Source organism: Branchiostoma belcheri, unplaced genomic scaffold (assembly GCF_001625305.1).
Source record: "Branchiostoma belcheri isolate BF01 breed outbred unplaced genomic scaffold, Haploidv18h27 scaffold17, whole genome shotgun sequence".
In the NCBI taxonomy this organism is placed as follows: domain Eukaryota; kingdom Metazoa; phylum Chordata; class Leptocardii; order Amphioxiformes; family Branchiostomatidae; genus Branchiostoma; species Branchiostoma belcheri.
Window position 1 is genome coordinate 2,039,295 of NW_017803157.1, and position 15,142 is coordinate 2,054,436.

Genomic DNA, 15,142 nt, shown 5'->3' on the forward strand with positions numbered 1-15,142 from the left:
TTTGACAAGGAACAACACGATGTTGTGTTTTTCCTATCTTTAGTTTTCATCCATTGGCATAGAGCCATAACATAGAGCGAAGCCCTAATATGCAGTTCATCATCTGGCACCATATACAAAAGCGCTACCTACCAGTCTACACCTAAACAGCATCACAGATATGGAGGACAGTTATCTGACATATGATAACTGGAATGAAATGACAAAGTAGTGCCACCTTGCGACAAGCTAGCAGTAATGACATGGGTTCTAACCGAATGCTACCGTGGCCGACAAGTACAAAATTTTACACCGCAACTTTTGGTGTTTTACACCGCAACTTTTGGTGTTTTACACTGCAACTTTGGGTGTTTTACACTGCAACTTTGTCTGTGTTTTACACTGCAACTTTTGCTGTGTTTTACACTGCAACTTTTGCTGTGTTTTACACTGCAACTTTTGGTGTTTTACACTGCAACTTTTGGTGTTTTACAATGCAACTTTTGCTGTGTTTTATACTGCAACTTTTGCTGTGTGGAAAACTTACACCCCTCCCCTTTTATAATGGACGGTCCCCCTGTCAGGTCAAAGGTGACAAAGATGGCAAAGAAGTCACAAGCTGACGTCTAGGGACATTAAAATGAAGAAAAACGATGTCCATACCCAATAATAATGAACTAACCTGCAGAAAATTTATGTCATTGCTGTTGATGTCTTGAGCTGGATATCTGACGTCCTTGATAAATTTGTTGTGACGCATGGCAGCAAAAAGCAACATAATTTGTAATCACTGGACCTGGTCGAAACATTTTTAAATTTATCCCGATCTATAGGCCAAAGCTAGAAAAACCTTTAGAAAAAAACTAACGTCACAACGTAGCCAAGCTTTTCCTCTAAAAAAACTTATGCACGAAAAGGATAACTCAGTCGACGTAGTTTGCATGCCATCGTTGTCACCTTTGACCTGACAGGGGGACCGTCCATTATAAAAGGGGAGGGGTGTAAGTTTTCCACACAGCAAAAGTTGCAGTGTAAAACACAGCAAAAGTTGCAGTGTAAAACACAGCAAAAGTTGCAGTGTAAAACACAGCAAAAGTTGCAGTGTAAAACACCAAAAGTTGCAGTGTAAAACACCAAAAGTTGCAGTGTAAAACACCAAAAGTTGCAGTGTATAACACCAAAAGTTGCAGTGTAAAACACCAAAAGTTGCGGTGTAAAACACCAAAAGTTGCGGTGTAAAATTTTGTTCTTGTCGGCCACGGTAGAATGCAAAGTAATAAGCACACCGATCTTTAGCTACTTGTACTCATATTGACTGATTGAATAGACCGTTTGTGGTTGTAGATTACGTAAAGTCGGTAGGTTGTTTTATGTACAAATCATGACATGTAATCATTATAATCATGCCCATAAAAGTGTTCTCGAAACGGATACCTGTCATTCCAGATATCATATGCAAGAAGCTGTTCTAGGATGGTGTTTGTGTGCAGACTGGTAGGTAGCGCTTTTGTATGGTGCCAGGTGAAATACGTTATGCAATGCACTCGACGTATGTCCCGAACTAGTCTAGTTGCAGGTCTACAAGATATTAGCTATAGGAAGCCTTTACATACAGCAGAATAAAATATCTCATAAGCCTCGATTCAGATAGACTTGATGGTTTATAAATAGTCGAGAAAAAACTTGTCAGAATCCATGCGGGACACTATTAGCAGAATCCAATGCGGCACTATTAACGGCATCAGAGATTCGATGTCTGAATGCAACGGACTTGCAAAGACAGTGGTTACAGCTTGATGCATAGAGAAATATGTTAATTTAAAAAGAAAACAAGGAGTGGAATGTAATATCAGGAATATTCCACAATGTAACATGAAACTCCTTTTATATAAGATAAAAGATGATGATATTTTTATATTTTTATATCCAGGTGACAGGATTCTCCTCATCCACATCTTCCTCTACCTCATCATCTTCTTTATCTTCTTCCTCCCCTCCTTCTGATGTTTCCACCTCTAGTGCAGATTCGCTCGACTTCCTACGAACGCAAGGCAGCTTAAAACAGCCAACATAATATCCAGAAACGTACGGAGTTAAAAGACTGTTGGAGAACGCTATCCACTGCGATATGGGATGGAAGTACTCATGAATATTCTTGCACGTCGTGTTTGTAAGTTTGGCGTAGGTGTCTAATGCCCAGCAGGTGTAGAACGGCAGCCATGTAATGAGAAAAAGCACCGTGAGTGCTCTTAGCAGGTGTGAACTAACGGCAAGGGTACTACACTGATACGCTGTTTGTTTAGTCTTATCTAGTTCAGACTCCTCAGACCCCGTCGTGTCTGAAACAGGAACGAATGACCGCGACTGTTCCACAGAATGTGTAGCCTGGGAGGGGTGTTCATCGTCTGGTAAGGTGTTCGGGGTATTGGCGCAACTTTCCTCCACGGTGTCAACGGATGGCGTCGGCACCAACATGCTGTAATCCGCCGATAAGACGCTGGGCGGTGACGGCCAATCGGCTCCTGCATGGCCTCGGGGAAAGGCAGTCTTGGAAGAATCACAATTATTGCAGGACGTGCCGGCACAACAGGCGACCGTATTGATGTTTCCAATGTCGTTGATCGAAGAATCAGCCGATAAATCTTTACTAAAAGCTTCCGGGGCGATGAAGTCTCCATTCGTGCCGCCAAAAAGGCGGTTCCTCTCTCCGGGATTTGATCTCCCGTCTGGCGATATTACTGTTTCTTCCAAGCACCGACCTCTGGTGTGACCTCCGGGAATGTTGTTTTCCCCTGTAGTAACGTAAAACGTGGTGGCGTCCTGGTTTTTCTTCAGACCAGGTAACCCGGTAACTCCAACAAGATGTGCAAAGACTATAAAGAGCAGCGGTCCCGGGAAGCCCAGAGCCACGAGCACGCCTTTGTAGAGTAGATACGCCTGGCTGTTGCCCCAGGTCTCCTGGCACCTATACGTCTCGCCGGAGGGGTTCGTTGTCAGAAGCGCATCTCGAGCGAAGGCCTGCGGAATGTTGATGGTGATTGCCATTGACCAGATACAGCAGAGGACGTATGCTATTTTCTTGGTGCTGACGTCTGGGGATCGATGGTCTCGCTGACTGTAACTGTACAGTGGACAAATAAATGTATTAATAGTGGACAAATAAAAGTTACTAGTATTCAGCAGTCATAAAATTTCTAACTGTTATTTGTAACATACAGAAGTATGGCATTTCGAGCATATCTAGGTTATGGACAAATGAAAGCTGTTCACATTATTCTAATATATTGTCTATGACAGTATAATTAATTCAACGTCGACGACAGTATAGTTGTCCCACATCTCTTTAAAAAGCTTAAACGTATAGGCTACTTTAATATTGAAACAGTCATTTACTTTATATCGAAAACTAGAAAAAAATGAGGTTTTTTATCAAGTAATTTGGGCTCTGTGAACAGTTTCAGGCTTGATTAGAAATAATAATAGGACAATATCAATGTGAGTCGATACAGTTTTCATAGTCTTTATTACTTACTTATAAATTAATGATAATTAAAGGGTTGATAATTATGCTACGTAAAAGGCTTTTTGTGAAATGTTTCAAGACCATTTTTTTCAGGATGGCATCTCACTATTTAGCTATCTGTTGCCACAATACAATACAATACAATACAATACAATACAATACAATACAATACAATACAATAGGATAGTAATATGAATGAGGCCATCAGGCGCTTAGTCATGACAAACAGGAGTTAAAAAGACCAGATGGTAGTTAAAAGCTTACATGTGGCTAAGCTGAATCACTCTTGCAATTATCTAACATCATCGAGTGGAATCATACTAGGTTTACGTAAAATTAACAATGCATATACAACAAAAAGCAATGTCCTCATAAATTATACACTTGACATTTGTAAAACACTATTTTAATGAATTTTTCTACGAATTCACCAAAGTTTCAATATGAGCAAGCAGTGGGCAACTTGTAGAAAACACAGGGATTATGTTGTAGTCATCATGTTGTAGTGGTGGTATAGATGAGCTGTAACTTCAGAGAGAGATTTATATGAAACGCTGGTTGACATTGTAAAGAAATTATGAACTAGTGAAAATGTCTTGTCAATATTTTATTTGGTGCAGAGCCATCATAGTCACTTTTATCATGAGGCACAGCGATATAGTAGGATCTAGCCTCCTTTCAATTACCATTAATGGGCCACTAGAACAGAATTAAAAGCCCATGTGAATACTTGACTTGGCTCATTAATCATAATACTGCATCCATAGACCCATGTTTGAATGATAGGTAATTCCCCTCTCTGTAGCTGGCATTGATAGAGACGAGGCTTTTATGTAGCTTTTAGCGTGTATTGTAAAGCGCATACCAAGTATATGGCTCCCATTTGTAAACAATCACCAAAGAGCCTGGGTGCTGCATCAAACAGAGCCGCGTACGGGAGCCATGAATATAAGAGGCGGTGCTGGTGTCTCCATGAGCTATCTCTAGCGCCGTGGGGAAAGATCATTAAGCTGAAAGCTGTGGGGAGTTGTCTATGGATTGACATGAGGATGCTATTGCCCGCTCGTCCATGACCAACTGCCTGATTGTACGGTCGCCGACCACGCCACTTACATTAGAGTGCGCCACTAGAGATGAACACCATCAGCTAAAGGAACAGTCCTACTCTCCAAGCAGAGTTTGATGGGGGAGATTACCTTTTTATATATGGCCCGCTTTTTTTTGTCGCTACACCCACCAACTTGAGTTTCGTATTGGGCCCTCTTTGGCCAATGGATACTGCCTGGCCAATGGATACTGCCTGGCCAATTTGATACTGTCTTTTTGCCACTCTAGCATCTGCTTGGAAATTAGAACTAAAGGAACAGTCCTTCAGCAGGGCCACTTTGATAAGGCGTGTCCCAAGTGAATGCGGCAGCACACTTGATCAGTCGTGCAAGGATCTATTTGTTTTATTCATTTTGCTTATCAATCTAAGTAGTCCCTTGCCGAATAGGGCTGATTTCCAAGGGAGTTTATGGCAGGTAAATAGAATATGAAATTAAGAGGTAAAATGATAACGAGTTGTGATAATGATATGTAGAAGTGATAAGTCGTACAAACAAATCAATTGAACGATCACAACTCAACATCGCGATGTATGGGTGTTGGGTATGATGAAGTTTTGCTATTTTTTCCAATTTAGTGCTATGTTCACGGTCTATTCCTACTTGAATTACCGGCGTGTATTCCTAAGGATAACCATAAGCATGCATTAGATAGACCATACACATGCATTGATAAAAAACATGTACACATGCATAAGTAATCTCCAAGCAGATCCTACGATGGCAGAAGACAGTATCAACTTGGCCAGGCAGGCCATTCGCCAGAGAGGGTCCATACGCCACCCAAGGACCTTCTCTGGCGAATGGATACTTCCTGGCCACTTTGATACTGTCTTTTACCACCCTAGGATCTGCTTGGAGATTAATGTATACGTTACATTACTAAGGATACTGTACGTAAAAAAATCAAGCTAGAGTTAAACTAAGGAACAAACCTTGTAACGACGATGGCAGCCAGAGTGAAGGTTGACCCACAGACCACCACGCCCTCTATCAGTGGAGTCATCCTACAGAGGACCCTGCTCAGGCTCTTGTCTGTAAATGATGTTGGATATCAATCAGTTAAACATGAATCACCAATCTTGCGGTTGCTGTATCAAACAGTATCAAATTTCACAGGCAGTATCCATTAACCAGCTGAGCTGAGGACTCTCTCTCGAGCTCTAGACAGCCAGTTCTAACCGTAACGCTTTTGCCGCCAGACATCTTTTGTGTTACGGTTAAAGCGTTACGGTTAAAGCATCAACTTCATAGATAAAAAAAGTATTAAGCCTTTCCTATAACAGTAATGATAAATGAAAGCTGCATCATGGTTAATACTTCTGATTCTTTCAGATGTAAAAATATGCAGCAACCTTGATATGAAAGCGTCACGTAATCTTTGACAACGTGGCAGGATTGAATCCATTCAAAAACGGGCTTGCCGGACAACCCTTGGCGCCAACTATACATGCTACACTGAGGCCTGTCCGACACCTGAGTTACCAACCCTTGATAGTCGCCGCCGTGAATTGTGCTACAAATTCGCCAGACAAATTCACAAGCTGACTACCATGCACCGCACCATGGCGAGGTGAGCGGGAGACTTCTCAACTCATAGACCCTATCAATACTAGGACTGATAGATACAAAAAAGTCCAATCCCTTACATGGTGTCTTCTAAACAGGTACAAAAATGTAATAGTACCACAAGTTTGACGGACGTGACCGTTACTTCCTTGTAACCCAGGAACTGATTCACGATGACCGTACTTAAATGTTAATAATCATGAATTACATGTACATAAGATATCTTTGTAAATATTTAAATTCATCGAGCCAAAGTGTTTAATCTGCTGTTGTTGGGTTCAATTTGTAGTTTTATGAAATTGTATGTTTTAATGTGTGCCCAGGGATACCTGAAAAGCAGATTAATGGATCTGAGGTATTCCCTGGTGAAATAAATAAACTTGACTTGAAACTTGTTGACACAAATAGACCAATAAACAAAATCAATAATAGTAAATATATAAAATATAATACTTCACACTTCTGCAACATAGTGAAAAATATCTAACAAGTATTTATGTCGACAAGTACTGGTCCTCATACGTATCCAGTATCTAATACGCCATCAGATTTCATGATTGCAAAATTAAAGTTATCTTCCTGTGTTCATCTCTTTTACTCACTCACTCCCTCGTGAATGTGGACACTGACAGTCATCTTCGACTGTAAAGGACTACCACCAGTCTCTTTTATGTCCGCAAATTGTAAAAACCTTTTTGTCGATTATTTACAAAGGGGTGTAATAAAAGCAGCATGATATAATACCCTTCATCAACAGTCAGGTTATGTGTTATTTTATTGTGTCTTCTGGTATTCGCCGTTACAGTCTGGCCTAAGGGGGAGCTTTGAAGTCTGCAGGTTTAGCTGCATATCATCGAGAGGCAATATAGTCTCTGCAGCGTTTCATAGCGTAGGTGTGCTGTTGTAACATCAATTCCACCGTCCCGTATGGACCGAACTGATCTTCTAGATACTCCATCTCGGCAAAGGCGATTTGTCACAGTGTCCGGCATCATCAGCGTGTCTGGTCGCCTGCCGTACATCCTGCCATTGCCGCCTGTGATAACCAGCGTCACGTTTGTTCAGCGTCTCACCAGAAGTGATACAGTGTAACACCCCTCGCTAAATTTATCGATAGCTTGCCCTGCGGTCAGTGTATAAACGAGCAACAGGCGAGGAACGCATCATTAATTCACACCATCAAGATAGAGTTAATCCCAAGTGAAAAATTAGATCATGTTTAGGGCTGATCGCAGCGCTGTCCGATGCCTTAGGCACAATACCTTTCCTTCATGCTCGCTATACTTACGGCAATAATGAACTCATAAATAGCCGTAAAATCCACAGTACAGTGGATTCTGGAAAGTAATATCAACGCCATACATCACAGGCGACCTGCTTGGAATGTTTTGTTGCCCTTGAACGGAAAGCAATCCTGGCTTCTATTGAACAGAGGTGGCTGGGTGGCAGCAGTCAAATGTCAAGTGCATGCAAATACCAACAGAACTCATCCAGCAAGACAGCAATAAAAAGTGGTCATCAAAACTTGCAGAAGGTTTGTAGCTTTGTGATTACTCTGGAGACCAAATGTCTAAAACATGCGCAGAATCTTTTATAGTTAAGGCTAATAAACTGCCCACAGCCGGCAATAAGAGCGCGGCAACACATATAAACTGCTAACATGGGTGCCACTGGTGACACCTCACCGGCAGAGGTCGTATACAATGTTCCTTAGATAAGGTTTGTTGTGCAAAGTGAGTTTACTTCCATTCCAAACACATCACTGACCGTAATGGTACTGTGCAAGGCATAAAAAAGTATATATTATATTCAGGATATACATTTTTCAAAAACATATTCATCATAGATGAACCTACATTTATTTCAAAAGATTATTTGCAATAAGGAGGCCCTACTGATGCTCAAACACCAGCTGTTCGGTCGCCTCCAGTAAGAAAGGTACATGTTATATCAAAACTTGGCAGAGAAGGTTTTATTCATGCCGTAAGCAAGTCAGTAAAGCCACCGGTAATTAGGGTCATAACTAGCTGATAAAGTAGTACGGGTAAGTCTGTTACCAGAAATTCAAATGGGGCCGAATGGAGCGAAGGATTTTAATGTGTAATAGTTAAAAATAATCTTTGCATCAACATAATGATTTCAATGTCTATAATAGTGCGATCTATTCATATGTATCTGTATACTATATTGGCTTTGGAAATGGATCCAGATGGTACTAGACATAATTTTACAACGCATATAAAACTTTGTATCCTCAGCAGATGTTATACGAACATTTATCTTATGCTGATCAGTAAATGTGTTTAGCATATCTACTTCCCTGCAGTGAATTTCAGAGAAAGAGCATCATCTTAAGGGTAAATACAATTTTTCACAATGTTTATGGTTGGTAAACATATGCCTTTATGTAAATCACGCTGTTGTTTTGACGTTGTTTAGTCTGATAACTCTTCTCTACAGCTGGGCCGGATGATAAGGCATTAAATTTTCATATATTTCATGCTCGATGTTGGGAGACGGAGGTTTTTAACTAGCTTAGGAGCAAGCTGGTCTCTTTGATTAATTCATTGTCAAAATGAGTTTCTCGACAATACACACCTCTAATGAGCATCTGTTTAGTATAAAGTGGGGAACTCTACATCGGAATTAAATAGCAGCATTGATCGTCGCAAAATGAGCAGTTTACCTACTGGAGAGCAGCAAATGTAGCATTTTTCAACGTCTTCATTATAACAAATCAAAATAGCTTTTACGACATTGAAAACATAGTTACCTAGATATATAGCTATAGATTTATAGCTATAGATACAGATTTCTGTTTGGGTAGTACCGGCTTAGTTTGAAGAGTATGAAACGCATTAACAACAGATGGGCTGTTTGTTATAGTCGACGGCTGTTGCAGAACCCTAAATACCAGCATTCCTAATTCGGATATGCGCACTATTACCACAAAAAGGGAAAGGACATATTTCTTTTAAAATATATGCTGCCCACACGTTTAATAAAAAGACACAAAAAGGGACAGTAGTGAAAACGACGACAACAGTCCACTGCTTCCAACTACTTTTCAACCTTTCATCTAAAGAGAATTCTTAAAATAGACAAATAGATCTAACTGATTAGTAGTCGCCATGTTTGTCATGCCTCACTTTATTAAAAGATTATAATGGCATAGATAAGGATATACATTTGTAATAGTAGCTACCAATAGGCTAGTTTGTCAAAACGTCGTATTTAACGATTTTGATGCAACGTTTATTTAAAAATCCAGCATTCAGCAATCCGCCAAAGAAACACAACGCCCATCGATGGTCCCCAAAGTTATCTGCATCCTTTTGTAACCTTGGATAGTCCTAGTGAAAAGATATATAACCCGCCCGATACAGCTACAAGATACATCATTACGGAAACCTGTCTACCCACTAAGTTTTCTCCTAATAAACTTTGACTTTTTAATTTGGTTACAGGTGGTAACCTTTAAATCGCTCCGATAAAATAGCGGTTGCCTGATGCAAGTAGAAGTCCAAAGTGACACTTGATAATGGATAAACTAATTAAGTCCCCGATAGGCTGTAGACATCGCGCTGGCACCGTTCTAGAGCAGCCCGCATCCGTCAGATTCCTATTACCCGCGCATGTACACATGCATCTCTGTCAATCTCTGCACGCAGAAAAATAAATCGCGCACGGCCCACTCCCCGAAGAGGCCGTGTATCTCCGTCCTTTACAGATAATCACTTTGTCTGTCGGCAGATTCCTTTGGTGTCGTTGATAGGGTATTATTTAGGGCTGAACTTACTGGACCCTACGACGTTTCTGGGTCAAATCGGCTTCGACGAACATCAGAATTTCCCGAGAGATCAGTGGGTCAGGACGGTGTATTAAAGGCCCATATTAAACAAGCCGTACAACTCCCTTCTGAAGGAAGACGATCACCAATAATGAACTCACAGTTTAAGCTGTTATGTTCTCTATCTGCAATAACAAAAGATAAGAGAATGGACGCAGGAGGTAAGGCCTAGCCAGAGGCAAAAGCAAACGCTTGTAATCTCCATGTTGATTCTGTTGCCTAGCTTATTTACCGTGATTGCGCGTACGCCAAAAGAATGCCACTTTTCAAAAATGAGCGCTAACGTTCAAATTAGCTGAAGTCAATGAAAAATTAGAATCTGGGTTTTGAAAAAAAATTGAAACCATTTCAGCGCAGTTTAGGCCTTAACGACATTCGTCTTTCGGCTATCGTATAATCACACGTTCCTGGAATAGTCCTGAAAGTTCGCAGAACATTCCATTGTCCTGTTGTAGAAAAGATCATCTCAGATCTTTCTTGGAGGTCTGGTCTGTCAAAGACTGCCCTAAGACTGTTCTACGACTGTTCTACGACTGTTCTACGACAATTTTACCATTGTTCTGCGACGTCCTAATCGTGCGACTGCGTACGACGCCTGGACTACAGTGATAGCAGCGTTAATGACAGCCGATGTAGTACAACATGTTGGCCTGGGATCGCCTGTACCCTTGGACAAGGTTATGTTATTGGATGTTGGGTAGAATTACTTCATAAGGAAGGTAAGGAAGGCCATTTGCAGGACCAACAGATCTTGACGGACGGAGGATCGGATGATACTTTCTTCCAACCACCGCCGTGCCCTAGCTTACATCACCTATCCATGAGCAAATACACTTTTATAGGGTCAACGACGTGGCTATCATGTTTAATTCCATTTCATTGGATGGAAGTTAGACTCTACGGTAGTCTACCCTGATTTAAAAAAAAGAAATATAAGAGCAATGAAGAAAAAGAAGAATCGACAAAATTGTGCAATGGTAATAGTAAAAATTTGAATTGATAAGCTTTAGTAAAGTTAATATTTAATCAATGTTAAAAGCTTATTTTATATTTAAGGAAATGATATTGCAACTGATTCTTAAGTACTTAGATGTAGATCAAATTAGTATTTGTAACAAAATGAAGCGAAGCCATTTGCACCCTTTACTTCATTTCGTCTCCGAATTATTTACAGTGTTGTTTCGGTAAACTATATTCGTGGCGTACTGGACTATAAAATTGCAACCAGCTCTCGGGAGTTTATGCATCAATTTTGCACGGTTCGGCCGTATTTCACAGCCGGTAATGCACCTCATGTGATTGTTGTTGCAACCGATGCCCTATAATTCAACTGAATTGCTGTACTGAAAGGCGAGTAAGTGTTTATCCAACTGCGATTGCCACAGAGAAAATCCTCCTTGAAATAGGACATTTTCTAGACTGGATCCAGCTAGAAAGCATTCAATATGCAATTCGGCAGAATATGGTCGCGTTCTTACCGTTTATGCCGGGCTCCCCACGAAGCAATCTTCTAGATCACGCTTGATTGCTTTCTTTTGATAAGATCTGGGAGTAATTTGAGTTTCCCCTTAACCGTGATTCAAAATGCACAATCTTCTGTTGATGAGTTTAATAGCCAATGCCTGCCTACAGCAGGGAATCTCAATGCCTTGGCTGTAGATTAAAAGCATTCATCGTATCTCAATTTTTCTGTCATAATTAAATCACGGTGAATAAGTACGCGATTACCTGACGTGACGTGGTTCGGAATAAAGATCGGGGATCTCACCTTCTTGTGTGTTTCCAACCAGTGTGAACGGAGTGCAGAAGATTCCAATCAGTAAATCAGCAAGTAGAATGTTAAGGACGAAATAATACACCGTTCCCCCTCTCCTCTTCCCCAAGCCGTGAACCATGACTGCCACAGCGATGTCACCGATCAAACAAAGAACGAAGAGTGCGCAGTAGCCCGCTATGAAGAGCCAAGTTCTCAGCGGCAAGTCTGGTAGGAAGACACCGGGAGAAGCGGCAGCAGGGGAGGGTCTGGTCTCGGCGGGAAGGCCGTCCCAAGCCGCGGGAATCGATGATCGGTTGTGGAAACTCAGCGGAGGCGGCAGCGTACTCATCATCCCGGCTATGAAAGTGTAAAGGGTACGGTACACCCGCCACGGTTACGTGAAGATTTTAACTACGTGACAAAAAGTCCCGGTACAAGCCGTCTTCGCGCGATGCAAGGCGACGAAATGAAAAGGAATATGCCACTGCACACGTACGCAGCAGATGCAATATTGAAAAGCAAGTGCATTCTTGTAAAATTGGTTGTTTCCAATGGCAATAAATATTTAATATGCAGTGATGGGTCGTGGCCGCAAGTGATTTCACCGGTATTATCCCCTGAAGAAGGGCGCATAAAGTGCCGCCTTTTATCCTAAACGCCACCGAGGGGTAGAAATTAGGACTACGCCTTGTGAATCATAAAGCCCTACTGGAATGGTCTCCCAGATTAGGATGTTCTCTTTGAAGCGAATCTGCTGGATTCTAGCTGTCACGGCGAGCGATAACACAACTCTCAGAACTGTGGCGAACGGAACATTCTACTACTATGGTTCATACATTGTGTTCGGTCACAATGTAGCCATTCTCTAATTATAGAAAAAAGGAAATCTAGTATGCCTTTTAAGGAATCTCATTTTAAAACATCAGTTACACCTCATGTTTGCTTTAATGTTAAAGTATACCTACTCAATGTACTAGAATGAAATATAAGATGCATAATACACCATTCTCCCAACAGAATTAACTTTGTATATATTCTAGTTTGGAAATTTGTATGATTATTTGTTCTCATTACCTCAAGTTAGATGGTAAGAAGCAGCACATTAATAATTACTGCAGTAATTCGAGGTCATTGCCCATGGCGAATCCTCTAGTATACATTATATAGAAGCCGCTGAGAAGATATTGAAAAGATTTAACTTATGATCGATTTCCATTGAATATTGCAGCACGTACAGGTCATATATCATGATGGCAATCTTAACCAGGTTCTCCAGACGAGATTTTACTTATTCTTCTTCTTTAAGGATTTTGCCTCACGTTGTGTCCTCTAGCATGAAGACACATCGATAATCGAGCACTTTATATTTTGTTTCAATTCTACACGCAAATCCCATTAATTTGGTCGATATTTGGGAATATTAAGAAGAAATACCAATGGTCTTACACACATATCCTTTACCGATTCATCCAATGGCATCGACGAATACACACAGTCATATTTAATCTGAACGATTTCCCAAAACGTCATATCAAACGATTTACCATGTAAGGTAAGGTAAGAGCTCTCAAAAGTATCCAATGGGCGAGATGATATAAAAAATACACGGTTTCACGGCCGCAGTCATCAATCAACGTTACACGCTGATGCGTCTTCAGCCCTGCAGCATCCTTTTATCCTAAATACCGCCGCTTTCTTGATTTCACGGTGAGATTCTCCCTCCGGAAGGACGCCATCTGCCCCGCTAGGACGTGACTATAAACCGGCAACTCAAGCCTACAAAACCGTGGCAGTGGTGGACGTAAATTGTGAACATGAAATCCTTCTACTCAATTAACTAAAGTATTGAACTAGCAAGTATTAAGCAAAGGAAACAGGAGCCGACTACAGTTAGTTAAAATATTATGTGTTCTTTTCTTTCTGGACTTCATTAAAATTTTATTGCTTGTAATGATGTAACACTCGACAGTCACCATTACATCAAATGATAATTACTCACTTAACTGTATTCAGCAAAGCAAACTGGAGTAGACTACATTTAGGATATTATGTGTCTTTTCTTTCTGGACTTCATTAAACTTTTAATGCGTGTAATAATGTAACACTTGACTTGATTTAGGTCCCTAATGACGACTATACAGTCACCATTACATCAAATGATAATTACTCACTTAACAAAAGTATTAAACAAAACAAGCAGGAGCAGACTATATTTAGGATATTATGTGTCTTTTCTTCCTGGACTTCATTAAACTTTTACTGCCTGTAATAATGTAACACTTGACTTGATTTAAGTCACCGTTACATCAAATGATAATTACTGCAGTGTAAATGTATCTGCTTGTCACCTGAAGCGCACAATAGTCTAGACTTGTACCCTTGACTAATTTCATAATAACGCATAATGACACATGATATGCATAGCTGTGTGTACTGTGTCTTTTTATCGACAAGAAAACTAGGTGAGATATGAGAGAAATGGACCGAGGAGTAGACACCGTACCCGCCTAATGATTTCTGAAATGCGCTGGCTATCAGACGATAAGGTCAAAAGTAGAGAGTAGATCCACCAAATGTTACCTACTGAAATATTTCCTTCTTAGTAGAGTCTCACTGCTGTTATATCTTATTACCGATGTCGGCTTGCGTTGAAGGCCCGCAGGGGGAACATATCTTGTGAAAGGCTCTACATGTAATAAATAACGCACCGTCAAGACGGGAAAGTGTCTTATCTTGTCACCTTTCGGCAAGTTTAGACTTTTAGTACTATCCATGGTACTATGCCCAAAAGAAATGCTTGTAAAAATATGGGATGCTTCCGTTTTTCAAGTAGTGCGATGTCAGATTCAATATTCCTTGCTCATGAATCATGATCTTTTGAAGTATTTATTTGTTTATATCTGACAAAAAGAAACTTATTCAGCTCATCATTTTTTCGGGTATTATCTCTAATTATTATTGTGTAATTTCATGTGTCTGTTGGGGAGTCGGCCTCGGAGAGGAACATACTGTTCCTGTTGCCGTCTCCCCTCAGAATTTTAACTTCTATGAAGTGGAATTCTGTGAAGCGGAATAAATAAAAAATAAAATAAAAAATCTCAAGTAATATCTTTTTAATCTTCACAGTATCGAATATATTATCCTATTGTCACTGCTAGCTACGGAATCTATGGTCTCTACCATTTATGACCTGAAAAGGCCAATGCCTTTCGGTATCAACTTTGTTCTCTGACATGAAAGTTATTCTAGTATTGCCTGTTTCATTTTACATGACAACCTATGACTCTGCAGTCATATATCTCTTCACAAGAGCACTCTCTGGTGACAAAATAACACGAAGACAGGATTAAAGGTGACGG

The 15,142-nt window shown here is 40.5% G+C and overlaps 1 protein-coding gene across 1 annotated transcript; it reads right to left on the bottom strand.

The window, feature by feature from the left end:
* Positions 1–1,899: 1,899 nt before the first annotated feature.
* Positions 1,900–12,135, bottom strand: LOC109466741. Its single transcript, XM_019764495.1, has 3 exons — positions 11,796–12,135; positions 5,544–5,643; positions 1,900–3,100 (listed from the first exon to the last, which is right to left on the bottom strand). Exons 1-3 carry the CDS (start codon positions 12,133–12,135, stop codon positions 1,900–1,902), a joined length of 1,641 nt encoding a protein of 546 aa, XP_019620054.1.
* Positions 12,136–15,142: the final 3,007 nt, after the last annotated feature.